Below are 24702 nucleotides of genomic sequence, written 5' to 3' on the forward strand. Positions count from 1 at the left end.
GTCCTGATATTTTTACTTACGGTAGTTTCAATTCATCATCAGGGAGATTTGGGAAGTGTTAAAAATGACAGCTACATTTAGGTTACAATATTACAAATAATAGTTTGGTGTGGATGCCAAACTCCCACCAGTCCGATATTGAAGACCTAGCCAATGGAGAGGTCATCAACATCCTCTAATCATAACCCCTTTAACGACTTTGGTCCTGTTCTTTGCCCACATCAAACCGGTCAGGCCCCAATTTGCCAATACGGCTTCAGGATGGCGCTACGGCTTCATGAGGGCAGCCCAACACTGACTACTCATCTTATTAAGTCCTGATATTTTTACTTATTAGTTTCAATTCATCATCAGGGAGATTTGGGAAGTGTTAAAAATGACAGCTACATTTAGGTTACAATATTCCTATTCAGTACTACTTTGCGCAGGTCGGTATTGCTCAGGCTATTGCCAACTACTCTTGCCTCCAGAGTTGGGGCTCCTCAGGAGATGGGTTTTAAAAAGCGACCAACAGCATGCGTGTAAAACCTGCATGTTTTATCTTTTTGTGTTTGTCATTGTCATATTGCTTTGCTGTGAAACCTGCAAATATTGCATTCCTACTGTAATTCAGAGTTAATCGGGAGTATTTCCAGTGGTATACCAACCACAAATTCCTATATGAAAAAATATATATATATATATATATATTTTTTTTTTTTTTAACGGGATGCCTCTACAAGAATTAGTGCAGCAGGCTACACTACTCCATACAAATGAAAAATTCTGTTTATCAGTCTGACAAAAGTTTTAGGCCACATTCTCGCGATCAGTATTTTACATCAGTATTCATAAGCCAAAATCAGGAGTGGGTGAAAAAAGTGGTGACGTGTTTTTATTATACTTTTCCTCTGATTGTTTCACTCATGATTTTGGCTTACATATACTGATGTAAAATACTGAACATGTGAATTGGCCTTCTGGTTGAAAACTAGATTAAAAAAAAAAAAAAAAAAAAAAAAAAAGTGTAGGCACAATGACCCATCACTATAAAAAGAAAGTAAAACCAATCTATATTATGAAGATCATGCAATGGCATGGTTCATGGAAATGGAATACCGGTACTTTATCCGAGTGCTATTGGAGTACGTTAGAGGTTCATCGCTAATTGCTGGGCTGGTAACTGTACTTGCAACGTGAAACGATGGCAAGTCCAAGACCAGCCTCCCGCTATTAGTTGTAAAATTTGCGCGCTACCCACGCCCATCAACACTCACGTAACAGGACCTTCACGTAAACAGCACCATCAACACCTGTTCTAATTTTAAGACATAGGTGAGAATTATAGCAATTACAGAAACTATCCATGTCATATTTAACATAAGACAAGTGAGTGAAGAACATGAAGAGACATTTGTGACATTTTTAAATTATGACATTAAATTGTAAGGTGGAGACTCATAATACCTTTCTAAGGTACTTTGAATTCACAGTTGGGTCACAAGTAACACGTACATCCAACAAAACGTAGATGGCAACGGGTGGAATGTGTGTGATAAAATGCAGTGGTCCAAGAATATTGGCAACATTTACACAAAATGTGCACTCTAAAGCATTTCACCTATTTCATGGAGACACTAAAAGGGGTTATACAGCGCCTCTCACTTCAGCATATGAAGGTAAAAGGCGCTACCTACTCAGCCTCCGACCTGTCTTGTTAACTAGCATTTGGACATGTGAAGGGAACCTGTTCGGCTGGCAAGAGACCCAACCTTACCTGTGAAAAGGCCAACGGATGGCAACTCAACACAGGATTAGGAGACAAACCCCAAGGAAACGTATCTTAAGATAAGCAAAGATAACCGGTTGCAGATGCTAGCTGATATGAGGGAGAGTGGAATGTCCAAATCTACGAGCGAGTCGTAGAAAAATAGAATGTTTAAGGGTCTCCACCATCCGGGGTAATATTGGGAACAGGGATAGACTAGGGCACCATCTAGTTCGAAAGATTGGGTAGGTGCTCACAGTCACTATGTGACACACAAGTTTTGTCCAGTTAACAAAACTGATTTCAACGGAATCCGTTTTAACATTGAAGTCTACGGATCCATTATATCGCCATCCATTTTTCTTCCATTTAATAAGGATTTATCTTTTTTGCTTACTGATTCAGTTTTTTCAATGCGGATTTGTCACAAAACCTGAAGGATTTCCTGATGCCAGTAATGTGAATGAAAATCCTGAAGTCTCATGCACATGTTGCTTTTTTGTGACTTGCAGAGTTAAATCCGCAGCATGTCAATTTTTTCAGTGTTTTTGCTGCAGAGAACACCCTTACTAATAAGTGAGGAAAAATCTGCACCAAAAACATTTCATGTGTAATGTCACCCTAACTCGTGCCTTCCATTTCATTCCTCTGCACTTATGAGGACTTTTTTGTTTTTTCACATTTATGTTCCGTTAAAAATCTTTGGCTGTTACAGTTTATTTGCTTCTTTGCATATTCAATTTAGTTGTGGTCTATGGTCAAAAATGGGCCAAGAGGCACCCCAAAAAGAATACATAATCTACTAAGGATATATTCTGATGTTCGATTTTTTTCGAGGACAAAATTAAAAAAAAAAAAAAAAATAGGAATCCACCTTCTCCATTTTATCAGTCTGTGAAAATCAGACTACACTAGGATGTAATTGGAGTGCAGTCTGATTTTTCCACGGACCCATTGCTGATTTTTATCAGACCTTCAGATGGAATTCGGAATTTCCCTGATGTTTTCGGAGGACCACTCGGTCTGAGGAAAAATATCGGACATGTGAATGGTCCCATAGAATATCATAGATACAAGTGCTTTAGGTGAAAATCTGAATAAACATTCGCAAGCAAGAAAAACTGAGGTCTGAATGAGGCCGAATTCTCACGCAAGGCTGTCAGAACAAGCTCATAGATGAATTCTCAGTTGTCATTCTGCAACCAGCGATAGTACAACACAGCAGCTGTAGAAGGCAAACAGTGCAACATTTTGGATCAAACCCAATTGCAAAAATGATTTTTTTAGCCCAAAATACATGCATTAAAAATAAATTGGCCCCAAGCTCAACAAACCCTTTAGGCTATGTGCCCACGTTAGCGTTTTTAAACGCTCAGGAAACGGATCTCCTTCCCAGAAAACACGCGTTTTATTTGCACGCGTTTCTTGCACGTTTTTTGCACAAAAGACGTGTTTTTTTCCGTGTGTTTTCTGGGAACATTGGAAAAGGCTAAAACCGCTCAGCTATGCGGAAATTAATGAGCATGCTGCGTTTTTAGCCACTAAGCATTTTAAAACGTATGCATTGACACAAGAAGCCAAAAATGCATTAAATTTAATTGGATGCTTCTTTTAAGAGTTTCTGCAGCGTCTGATCCGGCTCAAACGCTGCGGAAACACTTAAAAAAACGCAACGTGGGCACACAGCCTTAAGTTCCTTGTGCTTCCAAAATGGCCATAAGAGTGGGGTGGAAAGTTTGGAAGTCTTAAATAAAGATGAGAGAATTTGTTCGGATTTTGTCCCGAATCTGATTTTGACATATTCGAGCCATATTCGAACAATATTCGTGCCGAATGTATGTCTTATGATCGGTTCCGAACATATTCGGTAATCTCTACTCCCATTGACTAATGACGTTCGGCAGTCTTTGACAAATATTGCAAAAACAATATTCGATTCCAATCATATTCGGAACCGAATCCGAACAAATTCGCTCATCTCTAGTCTTAACCATGCCTCCCCTGCCTTTCCTGTACCCACAGCACAGGGAAGGTGTGTGTACCCGGTCAGTTTTCTAGGTGAAATAGGACACGGTGACGTCTTTTGTCCTGAAGCACTTTTTTGGCGTCATTTGCAATTTCTTTGGTCATGACACTTTTTACAACTGCTTTGCGTCTTTGGACAGCTGAAGGGATTAGAGGAAGATCAAAAGATTGAACATATGAACAAGCAAATGGTTTTTACTATGCAGCGAATGTGTCATTTCTTGTAAGCATTTGTTTAGTACTTTTTCAGGCATGGTACGGAGAGTAAAAAAAGAAGTCATGTCCAAATTCCCTGACATTGCTTGAGGGATTTGACCCTCTAGCTGCTTCTGTAGGAAAACACATTGTGGTCTTGTCATTGAAGTTTACACACGCCGTTCCATATGGCACAGTCTTCCCCTCAAAATCAATGGTTAAGAAAAAACATCACACAGAGGGCAATACTGGGACTATGAATAACTGACACGCCCCAAAAACTGCTTGGTTCTTCACTGTGACAAATGAATAGAGAGGTAAGCAAAAAGTGGTGACACTTGAATGTTATAAAGGCAGGTTAGGTTAATACAAATAAACAATTATAAACTCGTAGTCACAGTGAAAAGTTTGTAAGACTAAGCAAAATTCAAATTCTTTTTTTTTTTAATTTTTATTTATTTTTATTTTTTTTTTTTTTACAGTCCACCACTTTTCCTTTATGCTACAATTGCTTCTTGTTTTTGCCATTTGTTCTGCATGTGTAAGACATAACTGATAGGTATGACAAATATTCCCACACTAACCACTGAAACCATCACAAATAATAAAACCTCCGCCATTTCATAGGTTCCTTCCTGCTAGTTCTTGGATCACTGCATTAGATAGATCATGACAGACATCACATACATTCGTTTTTCTCTACCTGCACTTCCCAGGGTGTTACCAAAATTGAAGGGTGGCGCTGGAACAGAGGACACACTGAAATTCCCAATGTTAAAGTTTAATGTAGGGGTAGCAGCTAGTCCGAACCCACCAAAGTTAAACCCAGTGGTGTTGGAGGTCGCTGACTCAAGCCCTCCAAATCCTGACGAGTGGGAAGCATGAAGAAAAGGTGGCAGGAATTAAAAACAAGTTTAGAAAAGGAGAAGAGAAAAAAAATATACAGATGAGTGAAAGAGTGACATGCACAACACAATCAAATTGCTACGTGAAGGCTGGAATTAAGGAGATACGATCCATGACTACCAGTCTTACCACATGTGATAATCATGGACGAAAATGAATAAGGGCCAACGCTTTTGGCCAAGACTGTATTATCGGTCACTGTTCATAAAATAGCTCAAGATTCCTGCTATAAATGGAGCGTTCAGGGCAAGGAACCGAACAACACTCTACCATACATAAACTTACCATTACATAGCAATCCAGCCTCTGCTAATAAGCTCTGACGTTCTCTTTATTCTCAATCTGGCAGGTCCAAGACCAGTCATCTGGTAGCTATATATATATATATATATATATATATATATATATATATATATATACACACACACACATTAACCCTGCATCGGTCATAGAAAAGCCTGTCTGGTTACATCTCTACTCCCTTCCCCAGCAAAATTACTTGTTTGATAGAAGTAGTGGATATGGGCCCTTATCTAAGGACCTGTTCAGAGAGGGTGTATTATATGGAAGCATACACCACAGACTGCACACAGTCTGCAGAGTACACGCACCCGTTATAGCCAACGTGTCTGTGCACATGGCCGCATGAACTACTTTGGCCAGATTTATGGACCAAACTAAAAGTACAGTGTGTCCGTAAAGTCATGGTGCACTTTTGACCAGTCACTGGAAAGCAATAAAAAATATATATGTGAAATCTGCTCCAAATAAAAGAAACGCTCTCCCAGTTTCATACCTATTCGGTGCAGTTCGATGTGGGCTCCATTTGTTGCCCTACACACATCCAAATGATAGTGAAGTTCTTGCCACACACGGGTAAGGACGTCTGGTGAAACAGAGAATCACCGCCATTTTTCACTCTGTTACAAGTGATTAATGTCGTTCATATGTTCAATGTACACATGTTGCTTCACATAACCCTGAAAGTAAAAAAGTTTAAGGGCATCACATCTGGGGATCGTGGTATACTTTCCTGTGACTGGTCAAAAGTGCACCATGACTTTACGGACACACGGTATGTAAATAGTAGGCATATCCTGCACTCATCCACTATATGGACAAACACACGGAGCTGCGGACCTAAAGGCGCGTTCACGTTGTGTTCCGGCAGAATGGTGGTCCCATTGGGGCTTCTCTGAACCCCATCAAAACGGGATTCCGACGTAGCCATAGACTAATAGTGCCAGTAGAGAGCACAGCACATTTTCGGGACGCAGACGTAGTAGACTGCGTAGTAGTCGTATCAATATATTCAATAATAAGCATTATTCCAACATGTGTGAATCTCGCTTTGCAGGGGGTTTTGTCGTAAGCCTTGAAGGAGCCACAAAATGGGTGCTGGAACGCAATTTGAAAGCACCCTTTAACGTGAACCTGTCACATAGAAAATTTAGTACAATCTGGATGCAGGATGAGCAAAGCAGATTGAGAGATTGCTTTATGGAACGAATTAGCATAACTACAACCCCCGGCAAAAATTATGGAATCAACGGCCTTGGAGGATGTTCATTTAGTTGTTTAATTTTGTAGAAGAAAAGCAGATCACAGACATGGCACAAAACTAAAGTCAATTCAAATGGCAACTTTCTGGCTTTAAGAAACACTAAAAGAAATCAAGAATAAAAAATGTGGTAGTCCATAATGGTTACTTTTTTAAACCAAGCATAGTGAAAAAATTATGGAATCACTCAATTCTGAGAAAAAGTTATGGACTCACCCTGTAAATTTTCATTCCCAAAACTAACACCTGCATTAAATTACATCTGCTCATTAGTCTGCATCTAAAAAGGAGTGAGCACATCTTGGAGAGCGGTTGCACCAAGTGGACTGACATGAATCATGGCTCCAACACGAGAGTTGTCAATTGAAACAAAGGAGAGGATTAATCAAACTCTTAAAAGAGGGTAAATCATCACGCAATGTTGCAAAAGATGTTGGTTGTTCACATTCAGCTGTGTCTAAAATCTAGACCAAATACAAACAACATGGGAAGGTTGTTAAAGGCAAGCATACTGGTAGACCAAAGAAGACATCAAAGCGTCAAGACCGGAAACTTAAAGTAATATGTCTCCAAAAACAGGAAATGCACAACAAAACAAATGAGGAACGAATGGGAGGAAACTGGAGTCAACGTCTGTGACCGAACTGCAAGAAATCGCCTAAAGGAAATGGGATTTACATACAAAAAACTAAACGAAAGCCATCATGAAAGCCTAAACAGAAAAAAAACAAGGTTACAATTGGCTAAGGAAAAGCAATCGTGGACTGTGGATGACCGGATGAAAGTCATATTCAGTGACGAATCGCAAATCTGCATTGGGCAAGGTGATGATGCTGGAACTTTTGTTTGGTGCCGTTCCAATAAGATTTATATAAAGATAACTGCCTGAAGAGAACATGCAATTTCCACAGTCATTGATGATATGGGGCTGCATGTTAGGTAAAGGCACTGGGGAGATGGCTGTTATTACATCTTCAATAAATGCACAAGTTTATGTTGATATTTTGGACACTTTTCTTATCCCATCAATTGAAAGGATGTTTGGGGGATGAAACCATTTTTCAAGATAATAATTCATCCTGCCAGAGCAAAAACTGAAAATATTCCATGAAAAAAAACACATAAGGTCAATGTCATGGCCTGCAAATAGTCCAGATCTCAATCCAATTGAAAATCTTTGGTGGAAGTTGAAGAAAATGGTCTATGACAAGGCTCCAACCTACAAAGCTGATCTGGCAACAGCAATCAGAGAAAGTTGGAGCCAGATTGATGAAGAGTACTGTTTGATACTCATTAAGTCCATGCATCAGAGACTGCAAGCTGTTATAAAAGCTAGAGGTGGTGCAACAAAATACTAGTGATGTGTTGGAGTGTTTTTTTGTTGGTTTGTTTTTCATGATTCCATAAATTTTTCCTCAGAATTGAGTGATTCAATTAAACAACTGAATGAACATCCTCCAAGGCCGGCGATTCCATCATTTTTGACAGGGGTTGTAGTATCTCATTCTTCTAAATTTTTGCTCATTCTCAGCGACGTAACTGCCATGATCTACTACACCGATGTTAACTGCTGGCCTCTGATTGCCCGCTGGCTGACATTGGTATTCCTGTGCAGAGAACTTGTCTCTGCAAAGAAATACATTTTAAATTTAAATTGAATGTACATACAAGGACGCACATTCAACTGACAAAGCGCTAACGTCGGCAGCCTCTGGACGAGCCATGATTGTCAAGGAGTCTACAGTGCCTGTGGGCCGCAACACGAGGACCCAGATGGGGCTTTATTGCTATAAGTAATGGAGACCAGGATGGGGCTTTATTGCTATAAGAAAGGGAGACCAGGATGGGGCTTTATTGCTATAAGAAAGGGAGACCAGGATGGGGCTTTATTGCTATAAGAAAGGGAGACCAGGATGGGGCTTTATTGCTATAAGAAAGGGAGACCAGGATGGGGCTTTATTGCTATAAGAAAGGGAGACCAGGATGGGGCTTTATTGCTATAAGAAAGGGAGACCAGGATGGGGCTTTATTGCTATAAGAAAGGGAGACCAGGATGGGGCTTTATTGCTATAAGAAAGGGAGACCAGGATGGGGCTTTATTGCTATAAGAAAGGGAGACCAGGATGGGGCTTTATTGCTATAAGAAAGGGAGACCAGGATGGGGCTTTATTGCTATAAGAAAGGGAGACCAGGATGGGGCTTTATTGCTATAAGAAAGGGAGACCAGGATGGGGCTTTATTGCTATAAGAAAGGGAGACCAGGATGGGGCTTTATTGCTATAAGAAAGGGAGACCAGGATGGGGCATGGCTATGAGAAAGGGAGACCAGGATGGGGCTTTATTGCTATAAAAAAGGGAGACCAGGATGGGGCTTTATTGCTATAAAAAAGGGAGACCGGGATGGGGCTTTATTGCTATAAGAAAGGGAGACCGGGATGGGGATTTATTGCTATAAGAAAGGGAGACCGGGATGGGGATTTATTGCTATAAGAAAGGGAGACCGGGATGGGGATTTATTGCTATAAGAAAGGGAGACCGGGATGCGGATTTATTGCTATAAGAAAGGGAGACCGGGATGGGGATTTATTGCTATAAGAAAGGGAGACCGGGATGGGGATTTATTGCTATAAGAAAGGGAGACCGGGATGGGGATTTATTGCTATAAGAAAGGGAGACCGGGATGGGGATTTATTCCTATAAGAAAGGGAGACCGGGATGGGGCATTACAATAAGAAAGGAAGACCGGAATGGGGCATATATAAGAAAAGGGAGACCGGGATGGGGCATATATAAGAAAAGGGAGACCGGGATGGGGATTTATTCCTATAAGAAAGGGAAACCAGGATGGGGCATTGCTATAAGAAAGGGAGACCAGGATGGGGCATTGCTATAAGAAAGGGAGACCGGGATGGGGCATTACTATAAGATGGGGAATTACTACTAGATGGGGACCAGGATGGGGCTAAACTACAAGATGGGGACCAGGATGAGGCATAACTGCAAGATGGGGCACATTACTACAACATGTTTGGCAGAATAAATGGTGCTAACAGCAAGACAAATAAATCATGAAAAAAATATTTTGCTACTAAATATGTTGTTTTATATATATATATATATATAAACTAAAGTAAACAAAAAAGTGCACTTTTGTTAACGCCACATCCATAACGATCCAAGCTATAAAACTATACCTTAAAGGGGTTGTCCGGGCTTTTCACATAATCTCAGTACATATCTGGGCTGCAGAATTATGACAATAAGTAATTTACTTTCTGTCACTAGTTTGCACGGTTTTCTAGATATTCTGAACAGAACATCCAAGGGGGGTGTGTTCTGGCATTGAAATGAGAACTAGTCGTAACCTCCTACTCTACTCCAAACATGCCCTCTATAGCAACAGGCCCTCCCGGTCCACATGAAGCAGCCCTCATCACACAGTAACAAATCCTCCCCCTCTAGCAGCCTCACTGCAGAGAGCAAATGCTCCTCCCCCAGACACACGCTGAACAGTGTTCTATGGAAAGCGAAACCAAACCAATGAGGAGGGAAAATCGTCCTGTATTCTGGGCCACTCCAGATTACAATACATAACTCATTATCAGTAATTCCTTCCCTCACTGTCCCAGGCTGCTGGCAGCAGTGAGAACAGACTGTGTGATTGCCAGTGATGGGGGTCTGCAGCTTCTAATCTGCACAGGGGATGGCAGTCACTGATGTAATCTGTTGTGTGACAAAGCCTCTGCTGTGTGAGACAGCTCTGTGTCACTGATGTCTTCACACAGCAGCAGATTTGGTGCAGTGTATGCGTGAGCACTGTGTCTCTAATGACATAAATACTGATGGGAGCAGCCTGTCCCAGAATACAGGACGATTTTCCCTCCTCAGAAGTTTCACTTTCACTACATCACTGTTCAGCGTGTGTCTGGGGGAGGAGCAGCTCTCTGCACTGAGGCTGCTAGAGGGGAGGATTTGTTACTGTGTGAGGAGGGCTGCTTCATGTGGACGGGGAGGGCCTGTAGCTATGGAGGGTGGGGTTGTTGTTATAGAGGGCATGTTTGGAGTAGAGTAGGAGGTTGACTAGTTCTCATTTCAATGCCATAACAACCCCCCCCCCTTGGACGTTCTGTTCAGAATATCTAGAAAACCGTGCAAACTAGTGACAGAAAGTAAATTACTTGTCATAATTCTGCAGCCCAGATTTGTACTGAGATTATGTGAAAAGCCCGGATATCCCTTTTAACTCATACAATAAATGCCATTTAAAAAAAAATAAGCCTGCCAAAAATGTTCCAAAATATAATCAAAAAGGTGCATAGAAAAAAATGGTATCACAAAAAAAAAAAAAAAAAAAGTCACTTTGTCTTTCAAACAATGTGCAGCAGTTCCGCAGACATGGTACAGTACCATGTAACCCTATGGGTTTTCAAAACCGCAGTGCTCACGCTGCGGTTTTTAAACCGCAGCATGTCAATTGTTTCTGCGGATTCCGCTGCGGTTTCACACCTTTAACATAGTAGAGGTGTGAAACCGCAGGGCAAAAACAGCAGGAAAACTGCAGGTCACTTTACCTGCGGTTCCGCGGGGAAAAACCCGCCGGTGATTCCGCAGTGTGTGCACATAGCCTAAAGGTGCGGGTGGGGTAACAAAGCTCAGCATTCAGAGACCTGTTAAATCTGCAGCAGATAAACCTGTGATTTTACAAAAACCTTCAGCATGCGGCGCATTATGTAATTTTAAAAAAAAGTATGTTCTTTCACTAGATATCTGTATATGTATTTCATTGGTATCATCTTGGAGAATATTTTGCTCTTTTGATTAGATTTTATCAATGAAATCTCTAATTTTAGGGGAATATTTTTTTATATTGAAATACATATATTGATATTTGTTTAAAAAGGACTCAATTTTTTTTCTTGATGGGGGATTATGAAGACCTGTTTTATGCGGGATGGAATGTAGTTTTGATTGGTATCATTTTGAGGTACATGTGACTGATCGCTTTTTTTTTTTTTTTCAATTTTTGCGACATTACATGTCCGAAAACAGTTCTGGGATGTTTGTGTATTGTTCCCTTATTTGTTGTTCACAGGGCGGGACAAATAGCATCCTCCTTTTATTGTTTGGGTAGTAACAAAAATGGAGATACCAAATATGTATTGCTTATTTACAGCTTTTGTTTCTGTTTTCTAAAGCATTTTTAAAATTCTTGTTTACCTCTGGCTGCCATTGTGATCAGTCTCACACTGGGATTACATCAGCGCTAGCAACAAATGTGTCAGCGAAGTTTAACAGCCGATACCCGCTCCTTCAAGTGCGGGCTCCACTCCTAAGCCCACACAATGTGACTGTCATAACTAGGGCTGCGTAGTCTGTAAGCAAACCTCAGACTCCCCAGCAGTGCCCCAACTACTGAGCATGTACATAAAGTGCAGCACAGATTCATCTCATCTACATCTCTACAGCACTGGTCACTACTGAGCATATATATATATATATATATATATATATATATATATATATATATATATATATATATATATATATATATATAAAGTGCAGCACAGATTCATCTCATCTCCGACTCCACAGCCCTGGTCACTACTGAGCATGTACATAAACTGCAGCACAGAATCATCTCATCTACATCTCCACAGCACTGGTCACTACTGAGCATGTGCATAAAATGCAGCACAGATTCATCTCAACTACAACTCCACAGCACTGGTCACTACTGAACATGTGCATAAAGTGCAGCACAGATTCATCTCATCTACATCTCTACAGCACTGGTCACTACTGAGCATGTACATAAAGTGCAGCACAGATTCATCTCATCTACGACAGCACCGGTCACTACTGAGCATGTGCATAAAGTGCAGCACAGATTCATCTCAGCTACGACTCCACAGCACTGCCTCACTACTGAGCATGTATATAAAGTGCAGCAGAGATTCATCTCATCTCCGACCCCACAGCACTGGTCACTACTGAGCATGTACATAAAGTGCATCACAGATTCATCTCATCTATGACTCCACAGCACTGCCTCACTACTGAGCATGTATATAAAGTGCAGCACAGATTCATCTCACCACCGACCTCACAGCACTGGTAACTATTGATCATGTACATAAAGTGCAGCACATATTCATCTCATCTAGGACTCCACAGCACTGGTCACTACTGAGCATGGACATAAAGTGCAGCACAGATTCCTCTCATCTACGACTCCACAGCACTGCCTCACTACTGACCATGTACATAAAGTGCAGCACAGATTCATCTCAACTACATCTCCACAGCACTGGTCACTACTGAACATGTACATAAAGTGCAGCACAGATTCATCTCATCTACGACCCCACAGCACTGGTCACTACTGAGCATGTACATAAAGTGCAGCACAGATTCATCTCATCTACGACAGCACCGGTCACTACTGAGCATGTGCATAAAGTGCAGCACAGATTCATCTCACCACCGACCTCACAGCACTGGTCACTACTGAGCATGTACATAAAGTGCAGCACAGATTCATCTCATCTAGGACTCCACAGCCCTGGTCACTACTGAGCATGTACATATACTGCAGCACAGATTCATCTCATCTACGACTCCACAGCACTGGTCACTACTGAGCATTTGCATAAAGTGCAGCACAGATTCATCTCATCTCCGACTCCACAGCACTGGTCACTACTGAGCATGTACATAAAGTGCAGCACAGATTCATCTAATCTACAACCCCACAGCACTGCTCACTACTGAGCATGTACATAAAGTGCAGCACAGATTCATCTCATCTCTGACTCCACAGCACTGCTGAGCATGTACATAAAGTGCAGCACAGATTCATCTCATCTACGACTCCACAGCACTGGTCACTACTGAGCATGTACATAAAGTGCAGCACAGATTTATCTCATCTCCGACTCCACAGCACTGGTCACTACTGAGCATGTACATAAAGTGCAGCACAGATTCATCTCATCTCCGACTCCACAGCACTGGTCACTACTGAGCATGTACATAAAATGCAGCACAGATTCATCTCATCTACGACTCCACAGCACTGGTCACTACTGAGCATGTACATAAAGTGCAGCACAGATTCATCTCAACTAAAAGCCCAGATCCTCAGATCAGGAACAGAACAGACATTTATAGGACATTTCATAACTTTCCAAAATTATGAAAATAATGTACAGCACATCCTGCATTATACTACTGCACCCAATTACATATTTTATACCGCTTCCACCAAAATGGACACATACAACAACTCTACAGCCATGGCATAACAGTACTCCAATTTGCTTTGAATCCCATCCACCAGTGACATAAGAGTAAATTATAGGGCAGGAGTGTTATAACCCTTTCGTATAGGTACGTCCAAGGTTGTGTCCCTGCCTTTGATGCGGGGCTCCAATGCTGAGTCCGCATTTTTGCCCGCACATAATAGCTTATGTCATGTGCCAACAGCTGCGGGTGGATCAGAGATCCATCTGCTGCTGCTAAACAGTCAAATGCCACTGTCAATCACTGCCAGGGGCATTTAACACATGAAAGCCAAGAATGAGTCTCAATTCCCACCTATCGGTGTCTATGTCACGTCATTTGCGGGGCACTGATGGGTTATCATGACAGCAGAAGAACCCCGTGCCAATGATTGTGAATCTCCTATAAATGCCGGCTCGTGGAGATGATTTTTGCTACATATACCAGGGGTGAAGCATTGCTGTGTGTAGCACAGGCGATCGGATCACCACAGCTTCATATATCCTATTGAAGCCAGAAAAACAAAAGTTTTTTAAAAATATTACTATAAAAACAAGTTCAAATCATCCCTTTTGCCCCCTTGAAAGTAAAACAATTACGTTTATTTAATATCAATGTATTTAGAAATGTCTGATCAAAATATAAAGTAAATTTATCAGATTGGTAAACGCCGTAAGAAAAAAAAAAAAAAAAAAAAAAATAATAATTCGAAAAGCCAGAATAACTTTTTTTTTAGCAGCCACAAAATTGCAACAAAATGCAACAACAGAAGATGAAAACATCACATCTACCCCAAAATGGTATCAGTAAAAATGCCAGCTCAGGGCGCAAATAATAAGCCCTCATCCAACACCAGATTCATAAAAATTAAGACACTATGGGTGACATGGGAGAAGGTCATATGGTCAATTGAGACCAAAGTAGAACTTTTTGGTATCAGCTCCGCATATGGAGGAAGAGAAAGGATGAATACAAACCCAAGAACACCATCCGAACTGTGAAGCATGGTGGGGCTAACATCATACTTTGGGGGGTGCTTTTCTGCAAAGGGGACAGGACGACTGCACCATATTGTAGGCAGGATAAATGGGGTCATGTATCGCGAGATTTTGACCAACAACTTCCTTCCCTCAGTAAGGTTAGTTTCACATTTTCGGATGTCAGAGCTGTGGAGGGCTGCGTAGTTCCTCCGTGAAACTCCGCCCACTGCCGCACCTCCTCCATTCAGCTCCGCCTAGGTCTGCATGCGGCCTGCGTACTTTAACATTGGGTACGCAAGCCATGCGGATGTATGCGAATGCGTCGTTTTGACGCTGCGGTGACCACAACAAAATGCAACATGCCGCATGGGGAGGGATCCGCATGGCCTGCATACCCAGTGTTAAAGAAAGGTACGCAGGCCGCATGTAGACATAGGCATAGCTGAACGAAAGTAGTGCGGCAGTGGGAGGAGCTTCACGGGAGAACTACACAGCCCTCCGCAGCTCTGACATGATGACATCTGCAAATGTGAAACCAGCCTAAGAGCATTGCAGATTGGTCGTTGCTGGGTCTTCCAGCATCACAATGACCTAAAACACGCAGCCAGGGCAACTAAGGAGAGGCTCCCATATGAAGCATTTCAAGGTCCTGGAGTGGCAGAGCCAGTCTCCAGACCTGAACCGAAAAGAAAATCTTTGGACAGCTGAAACTCAATGTTGCCCAGCGGCAGCGCCGGAACTTGAAGGATCTGGAGAAGATCTGTATAGAGGAGTGGGACAAAATCCATGCTGCAGTGTGTGCAAACTTAGTCAAGAACTACAAGAAACGTCCAACCTCTAACTGCAAACAAAGGTTTCTGCACCAAATATTAAGTTCAATTTTTCTATTGTATCAAATACTTATTTAATGCATTAAAATGCTAATTATGCAGAAATCATACAATGTGATTTTCTGGATTTTTTTTTATGATCCTGTCTCTCACAGTTGAAGTGTACCTACAAAAAAAATTACAGACCTCTCCATTCTTTGTAGATGAGAACGTGCACAATTGGCAGTGATACTTATTATCCCCAGTGTAGCTTCAAGGAAAAATGATCAAGTATTGCAAATATTGATGGCTATACAGATGACAAGATTTTCAAACAAAAAAAAAAGCAAATTCTAGGAAATGTTAATTCCTACTGCAAATCATATGTGAAAAAAACAGAACACTTTTTTTGCAACGTGGTTTTTTTTCTCAGTTGTTTAGCCCTATCAAGTGAGGAACTCTGATGAACAGATTGATACTGATACAAAAGAATTCATAAAACACTTATTACCGCCAAATCCTGTGGATGATGCTGTAGTGGTAGTGTTGCCAAAGCCAAAACCCGATGCAGTGGTTTTCGGAGTAAAGTTTCCCAGGGAGAAACCTGTGGTACCTATTGGATATATTGGTGTAGTGTCAGTCAAAGATACAGTAAAGTAAAACATATCATTAACTGATAAAGGTAAAAAAAAAACCTTAATCAATAGTCAAATAGATTTATGGTTCTATCCCCTACTCGTTTAAAGGGCCTGTCACACTAAGAGATATCGCTAGCAATATCGCTGTAACTAGTGACGTTATAGCGATATTGCTAGCGATATCACTGTGTCTGATACTTACCTACGACCGGCTCCCCCGCTGGTTATCGCTGATCGCGCGAGAACGTTCAGGACTGTTTCTCGTCGTCAGCTTCCTGTGGAGAGGCGAGCGATGAGCGTGGAGGCGGGCGGGAGGACGCAGGATCGCCTAGTGTGACAGGTAAGTAGCGATCCCCGTCCCCAGCGATGTCGCTGGTGATATCTGCCTGTATGGCAGCTCACTAGCGACCACTTAGCGATGTACCAGCGATCCTGACAGCGTCATATCGCTGGTCGGGATCGCTGGTACATTGCTAAGTGTGACAGTACCTTAATACACTGCTCAAAAACATAAAGGGAACACTAAAATACCACATCCTAGATATCTCTGAATGAAATAGTCCAGATGAAAATTTTTATTCATTGCATAGTGGAATGTGTTCAGAACAATAAAACATAATTATCAATGTAAATCAAAATGAATATCCCATGGAGGTCTGGATTTGGAATGATACTCAAAATCAAAGTGGAAAATCAAATTACAGGCTGATCCAACTTCAATGCCTCATGACAAGGAAAAGATGCTCAGTACTGTGTGTGGCTTCCACGTGTCTGTATACTTTCCCTACTGTAGAACGCCTGGGCATGCTCCTGATGAGGCAGCGGATGGTCTCCTGAGGGATCTCCTCCCAGTCCTGGACTAAAGCATCCGCCAACTCCTGGACAGTCTGTGGTGCAATGTGACATTGATGGAGGAGCGAGACATGATGTTCCAGATGTGCTCAATCGGATTCAGGTCTGGGGAACGGGCAGGCCAGTCCATAGCTTCAATGCCTTCATCTTGCAGGAACCGCTGACACACTCCAGCCACATGAGGTCTGGAATTGTCCTGCATTAGGAGGAACCCAAGTCCAACCACACCAGCATATGGTCTCACAAGGGGTCTGAGGATCTCATCTCGGTAACTAATGGCAGTCAGGCTACCTCTGGCAAGCAGGGCTGTGGAGTCGGTAAGCCAAACCTCCGACTCCTCAATTTCCCTTAGGCTAAGTTCACACGTACCGGAACTCTCGCGGAAATTACCGCGAGAATTCCGGAATTCCATTCCACGGGAAAATCGCATTTTAAATTCCCGCGATTTTCCAGCGGAAAAACTAGCATTTTCCAAGTGATCTGTAGCATCGCTTGGAGAACTGATTGACAGGTTGGACACACTCGTCAAACACAGTGTTTGACAAGTGTGACCAACGTTTTACTACTGAGGCCGCCTATGCAGCATCAGTAGTAAAAGATAAGATGTAAAAAAAAAAAAAAAAAAAAAAGAAGGTGTTTATTCTTACCTTCCGACGTCCCGCGCAGCCTTCCCAGTAATCCTTTGCGAAAATGCCCGCGATGGCGTCCGTTCTCACGGGATCGCGACGTCTCGCGGTAATTTGCGATGACGTCACGCGAATGACCGCGAGACTTTGCGATCCCGAGAGAACGGACGCCATCGCGGGCATTTTCGCAAAGGATTACTAGGAACGGGAGCGTGGAGAGAGGCGGGAAGGCTGCGCGGGACGTCGGAAGGTGAGAACAATAATATTTTTTAATTTTAAATTCTATTTTTTACAGGGATATGGTACCCAAAGCCCGGAGGACAGTCTCCTCTCCTCCGGACTGTGGGTACCATCCGCAATTGTTCTGCTTACTTTTCGCATGGTGTGCACAGCCACATGCGGGAAGTGGAACAATGCATTCCTATGGGTGCGGGATCGCCGCGATTCCGCAAAATTAATGAGCATGCTGCGTTTTTTACTGCGAAGCGAATCCACCGCGGTAAAAACCGCAGCATTAGCACAGCATTGCGGAATCCCATAGGAATGCATGAGATGCTTATTTTTCGCGGCAAAAATCGCGTGGTTAAAACCACCGCGGAAATGTGAAAAAAATCCACGTGTGAACTCAGCCTTACATCGACTCCAACTCCACGACTCCCACATATATTGCTTATATTTAAGTGAAAAATTTATTGTAGTACAATGTGAACATCAGACATTAAATCATTTTTATGATACAATAATCAAGACATTTAGATAGAACATAATATTTATTGGAATACAACTTTAGAACACAAACTAATAAATTGTAAATATGTAATACACTGTATAATGTCGATCACACACACACAGTGATATATATATATATATATATATATATATAGATATATATAATAAACTATAAGTGGCAAAAAACAGTTTTCAACAAAAACATACTAAATAACATTTGTGCAGTCTATGAATTAGTTCTAAGAAATAGAATTGCCTCCATCAGATCCTCCTTCATAGATGACCTAAAATCTGACCTAATAATTTTAAGGCCAGAGAACAACCTTTCTACACTAACTTGGGTTGGAGGCAAAGCTGTAACCACATGGGCAACATCTCTAACAATTTCCAAGTATAAAGGAATTGCCTCATGCACAGTCAGTTTTGATGAACGGTTGAATTTTTCTATTTCTTTGAGAGCAAGTGAAACATTTTGCTGAAATATGGTCAAATTGCTTGCTATAGGAGACGTAGTGAAATCTTTTTCCTTGTGACAACGCTTTGCCTGCTTCATGTCATCCAAATACTTGTCAAAGTCAAACTCCTCATCTGATGAGGCTGAAGATATGGCAGCAGTAGCACTGTCAGGACCAGAGTCCTCTTGCGCCTGGCAGTCCTCCTGTAGGCCACTCTTCCTAACTGCTACCTCAGTCAGATCTTCTTTTCCTTTAGTAAGCTGTTGATCATCAAGCAGTATACGATGACTTGGGTCCACATAAACAGCTGCCAGAAAAATTTTATTTTCCAATAGCTGTGTCTCTCTCCGTTTCATTGAAACAGAAATGCCATCTGCGATTAAACAGCAAAATAGCAAGTTCTTCCGCTCCCTTATGAAAATGCCAGGAGTTAAATCCTCAGCTTGTAATTTTTTAGTCACGTAAATGGGTGGTTAAGCAATTATTTCAATTCAGCCACCTGTGTCCATTAACCTTCATTTAGGGTTACCTGAGGGTTCGCCATATCTAGAAGAAACGGTTTTAGTTCAAGCAATCGCTCAATCATTAAATAAGTGCTGCCCCACCGAGTGGCTTGATCGACAATTGCCCTTTTCCAGCACGTCTCTTCAAGATGCAATCAATTTTAGGGGTTCTGGCGGCAATAACCAATTTCCTCACTTTTCCAATCAGATTTCCAGCATGTCCCTCTTGCAGACTCTTATGGCCAGCTGCAGCGTGTGCACAACACAGCGCATGTGATGAATAGGAAAGTGTTTTGAAGCAGCTTCAACAAGATCATCTATTTCTACAGTATAATTTTGCTGTTCTTCTGTAGTAATATCTGTTTGTTCCTCAGTTACATGAACAGCACTGTAGCCTTTCATCTCAATCCTAAATGTTCCTCTAGCTGTTATTCATTACTCTCATTCATCAGTTTAATTGTACTTATGTTTGAAGCATTGTCCGTTACAATAGCAAGAACCTGCTCTTTTTTTTTTTTCTTTGAGTTCGTAATCTTGCAGGACTTTTTCCACTAAGGCCTGGAGAAACTGGCTGCTGTGATGAGCTTTAGTATCTGTTACTGCCAGTGTCTTGGTAACAATTTCTTTGTTGTCACAAACATATCGAACATTGATGGCAAAATAGTTCACTCTGTGCCGTGTGCAGGCATCCATTTTAAGAAACATGAAGCGTCTTTTGAGAGTCTTTTTAAGATTTTCCTTTTGGTTAAGGGCTTCTTCAATCACTAATTTTCTAATACTTTCTCTTTCCAGAGCAACACCAAGTTTGCAGCCATTTCTCCATTAAGAGCTGTAAAAGCTGGTCATGCAAATAGTGATAATGGTGCACCGTCCTTCACAAACAAGCTGGATGAGCTGTCTTTTAAACATATCTGCTGTCATTGTTACAGTAACTGTCACTTACAAAATATCTTAATGATGTTTGAGACGCTCTTTCCTCCTCCTTTGCCTGGCAGGAAGTGTTAGTCTGTGTGCTACCTGGCTTTCATTCTTTTTGGTACAGATAAGATATGGAGACAGATATGGATAAATGGATAGATAGAGCAGATTTCTAATCTGCTTTTGCTATTGAAAACATCTATGAGCTCAAAAACCTTTCAGGTGATGCGTTTTTTTTTTTAAACGTATCCTCAAAAAACGCAGCAAAAATGCTGTGTGTGAATGTAGCCTTAGATCAGGAATAGAACAGCCATTTATAGGACATTTCATAACTTTCCCAAATTCCTATGAAAAAATATTCAGCACATTCTGCACTGAACTACTGTACCCAATTTATTATATATTTTAGGAGTCAGAGTCGGTCCATTTTATACCGACTCCAACTCCACCAAAATGAGCACCGACTCCGACTCCACAGCCCTGCTGGCAAGCACATAGAGGGCTGTGCGGCCCTCCAAAGAAATGTCACCTCACACCATTACTGACCCACTGCCAAACCGGTCATGCTGAAGGATGTTGCAGGCAGATCGCTCTCCACGGCATCTCCAGACTCTGTCACGTCTGTCACATGTGCTCAGTGTGAACCTACTTTAATCTGTGAAGAGCACAGGGCGCCAGTGGCGAATTTGCCAATCCTGGCGTTCTGTGGCAAATGCCAAGCGTCCTGCACGGTGTTGGGCTGTGAGCACAACCCCCATCTGTGGACGTTGGGCACTCAGACCATCCTCATGGAGTTGGTTTCCAACCGTTTGTGCAGACACATGCACATTTGTGGCCTGCTGGAGGTCATTTTGCAGGGCTCTGGCAGTACTCCTCCTTGCACAAAGGCAGAGGTAGCGGTCCTGCTGCAGGGTTGTTGCCCTCCTACGGCCCCCTCCACGTCTCCTGGTAGCGCCTCCAGCCTCTGGAAACTACCCTGACAGACACAGCTCGCATTGATGTGCCATACTGGATGAGCTGCACTACCTGAGCCACTTGTGTGGGTTGTAGAGTCCGTCTCCTGCTACCACGAGTGTGAAAGCACAGCCAACATCCAAAAGTGACCAAAACATCAGCCAAAAAGCATTGGTACTGAGATGTGGTCTGTGGTCCCCACCTGCAGAATTCCTATTGAGTGTGTCTTGATAATTGCCAATAATTTCCATCTGTTGTCTATTCCATTTGCACAACAGCATGTGAAATTGATTGTCAAATCAGTGTTGCTTCCTAAAGGGCCTGTCACACTAAGCGATATCGCTAGCAATATCGCTATAACGTCACTGGTTTTGTGACGTAGCAGCGATATTGCTAGCGATATCGCTGTGTGATACTTACCTCCGACTGCTCCCCCGCTGGCTATCGCTGATCGTGCGAGAACGTCCTGGGCCGTTTCTCGTCGTCAGATTTCTGTGGCGCCGACGAGCGACGCATGCGGGAGGACGTCAGGATCGCCTCATCTGACAGGTAAGTAACGACCCCCGACCGCTGCTATGTCGCTGAGTGGCAGCTCACTAGCGACCACTTAGCGATGTACCAGCGATCCTGACCGCGTCATATCGCTGGTCGGGATCGCTGGTGCATCGCTAAGTGTGACAGTACCTTAAGTGAATAGTTTGATTTACCTGGAGTTATATTCTGTTGCTTAAGTGTTCCCTTTATTTTTTTGAGCAGTGTATATAACATAACCACAGGCAACATGAAATGGTCAGTACGGAGAGCGACTTTACTCTAAAATGCTGAGCAGTTTTTCGGAACCAGGAGAGGTATCTGATGAGCAGCTCCTTGTTTGACAGGGTTTTTACTAATGGAGAATTTCTAGAGACCATGGGCAGAGGGGAGCCTCCTATCTGTAAGGAAAACTCACATCTAAACCCTTGGTGCCATATTACATATTTATGCCGGATGGTGCCAGAGAGCAGGCTCAGAAGCAGCGCTTTCTCCAAATCCAGTGAGTCTCAGCTGCATTTCACATTGGGCCCTTCTGGAACAGCCACAATCAGTACTACTAGAAGTCTGGTCATTTAATCCCTTAGATGCTGCCATCAGCTGTGCCTGCAGCATCTAAACAAAAAGGCAACATTTCGTCCCCTGTAGATATAAAATGTTCAGCGGCCAACTACCAGAGTACATGGCATGTGTCTGATAGAAGTGAATCAGTCACTGTGGTGGGACCCACACCCATTTCAGTCATACTGTCTCTTGAGTCTGCTGTCAGACACTACTCTCTCCATTGACCTTTAAAAAAAAAAACAACACAGAAAATTGCCAAGCAAACTCAGAAGGAATTTAAATCCTGGGTGTCTAGTGGTAATTGGAAATTTACATAATGCTCAGGTGTCTTGCTGCTGATTAGATGGTATAGACGAGCACCCACTGGCATTTATTTTCCGCCTGGGAGGTGTTAGAATGGCCTTTATGTTTGTCATGTTCTCACCCAAAAGCGTAAATCACCCCGTATTATCTGCATAGGCTGGGTGTAATGTCCTGGCTGTGCCCGATACCCCATCAATCTTAAGGGCCTATTACACTTAGCGATGCACCAGTGATCCGACCAGCGATATGACGCGGACAGGATCGCTGGTGCATCGCTAAATGATCGCTAGTGAGCTGCCACACAGGCAGACCTCACAGCGATGTAGCAGCGACGCAGCACACGATACTCACCTTTCACACACAGCGATCCTGACGTCCTCCCGCCCGCGTCCAGCGTCGCTCGTCTCACACAGCAGGAAGCGCCCGACGAGAAATGGAGCCGGACAGCAGGGGAGCCGGTCGGAGGTGTCACATGTAGCGATATCGCTGCTACGTCACAAAATCAGTGATGTTTTAGCGATATCGCTATGTGTAAAACCCCCTTTAGGGAAGGTGTACACATGCAGGGTGCATGGCTTCTATCGCATTACAGCAGCACATCGGGTGAGATCTTACACAAACATGCCAAAAAAAATATAGAAATCTGTGAATAACAGGGCCAGACGGGAGCGATGCTTGGGATAGTAAATCCGCAGCACAGCAATCTATGGCACCCGTATGTACAGCTGCCCATAGTGACACCTAAACCTCAGCCGTGTGAGGACCGCCTACGCGGCAGGCTCGTTTCCCGGGCCGCCTACGCGGCAGGCTCGTTTCCCTGGCCGCCTACGCGGCAGGCTCGTTTCCCTGGCCGCCTACGCAGCAGGCTCGTTTCCCATGGCCGCCTGCGCGGCAGGCTCGTTTCCCGGGCCGCCTGCGCGGCAGGCTCGTTTCCCATGGCCGCCTACGCGGCAGGCTCGTTTCCCGGGCCGCCTACGCGGCAGGCTCGTTTCCCGGGCCGCCTAAGCGGCAGGCTCGTTTCCCGTGGCCGCCTGCGCGGCAGGCTCGTTTCCCGTGGCCGCCTGCGCGGCAGGCTCGTTTCCCGTGGCCGCCTGCGCGGCAGGCTCGTTTCCCTGGCCGCCTGCGCGGCAGGCTCGTTTCCCGGGCCGCCTACGCGGCAGGCTCGTTTCCCGGGCCGCCTGCGCGGCAGGCTCGTTTCCCATGGCCGCCTGCGCGGCAGGCTCGTTTCCCATGGCCGCCTGCGCGGTAGGCTCGTTTCCCGGGCCGCCTACGCGGCAGGCTCGTTTCCCGGACCGCCTACGCGGCAGGCTCGTTTCCCGGGCCATCTTTATTTCAATTCTCTGCGGTTTTCTACAGCTGTTTGCTGTCAGTGACTGGAATCTTTCATCCACATGTTGGAAACCTGAGCAACTCACTTTCATCCCTGATTTACAGAAAACGTCTGCACTTTGCCCCTTGATGTTGAGGTTCATTAATGAAATGTAACCTGCAGTCCTATGTAACACATGCAGGGAGCGAGCACTGGTGCCACGCCGCCAGGACTTCTGGGTACAGCAGACATGTAGGTAAGCAGGCACTATGGCACCCTACATAAACACAGCACACATTGGCCTTAACGGCTGCTCAGCTCTTCCGTGTCCACGCACGGCCCCACAGATCACGCCTCGTGTTTTTCCTTACCCTGGGTGGCTGTGGCCCCCGTCGTACTTCCGAAGCTAAACGCCATGTTACTACTGGGCCACAGAACCGGTTAGCAGTAGTGATGTGCCGTTCGTGAACGATCCGATACAAAGAGCCGGCTCCCTGCTGTGAACGAAATGAGCCGGCTCTTCAGGGTGAAGGAGCCGTTTGTTTTTTTTCTGGCGCCTGGAAGCAGTGAATCCTGACTGTGACTCATCTGGGGGAGGAGCAGTCAGGAGAGGAGGAGCTGTGGATAAAGGCATGTGAGTTAACCCTTCAGTCACTGAAGTGACTGAAGGGTTAACTCACATGCCTTTATCCACAGCTCCTCCTCTCCTGACTGCTCCTCCCCCAGATGAAGTTCAGTCCCAAATATATCCTGCCAGTTCCTCCATGGCATATATGGTGTGTGACTATGTGTAAGAGGAGGGACTGGCACATTGAT

The 24702-nt window shown here is 43.5% G+C and overlaps 1 protein-coding gene across 2 annotated transcripts in view; it reads right to left on the reverse strand.

Moving 5' to 3' along the window:
• Window positions 1-24483, reverse strand: part of NUP54 (nucleoporin 54) — an 85157-nt gene extending 60674 nt beyond the window's left edge. The window contains exons 1-2 of one of the 2 annotated variants that reach the window (XM_073541200.1): window positions 24258-24483; window positions 16016-16117 (exon numbers count right to left, since the gene is read on the reverse strand). In XM_073541200.1, the coding sequence (XP_073397301.1) occupies window positions 16016-16117; window positions 24258-24303 (148 nt within the window). In that variant the 5' untranslated portion in view covers window positions 24304-24483. The remainder of the gene's footprint in view (window positions 1-16015; window positions 16118-24257) is intronic. The other variant, XM_073541209.1, reaches the window with a different exon arrangement.
• Between the last annotated feature and the right edge of the window lie 219 nt (window positions 24484-24702).

Source organism: Dendrobates tinctorius, unplaced genomic scaffold (genome assembly GCF_039654945.1).
Source record: "Dendrobates tinctorius isolate UK_male_01 unplaced genomic scaffold, ASM3965494v1 ptg000011l, whole genome shotgun sequence".
Taxonomy (NCBI): Eukaryota; Metazoa; Chordata; class Amphibia; order Anura; family Dendrobatidae; genus Dendrobates; species Dendrobates tinctorius.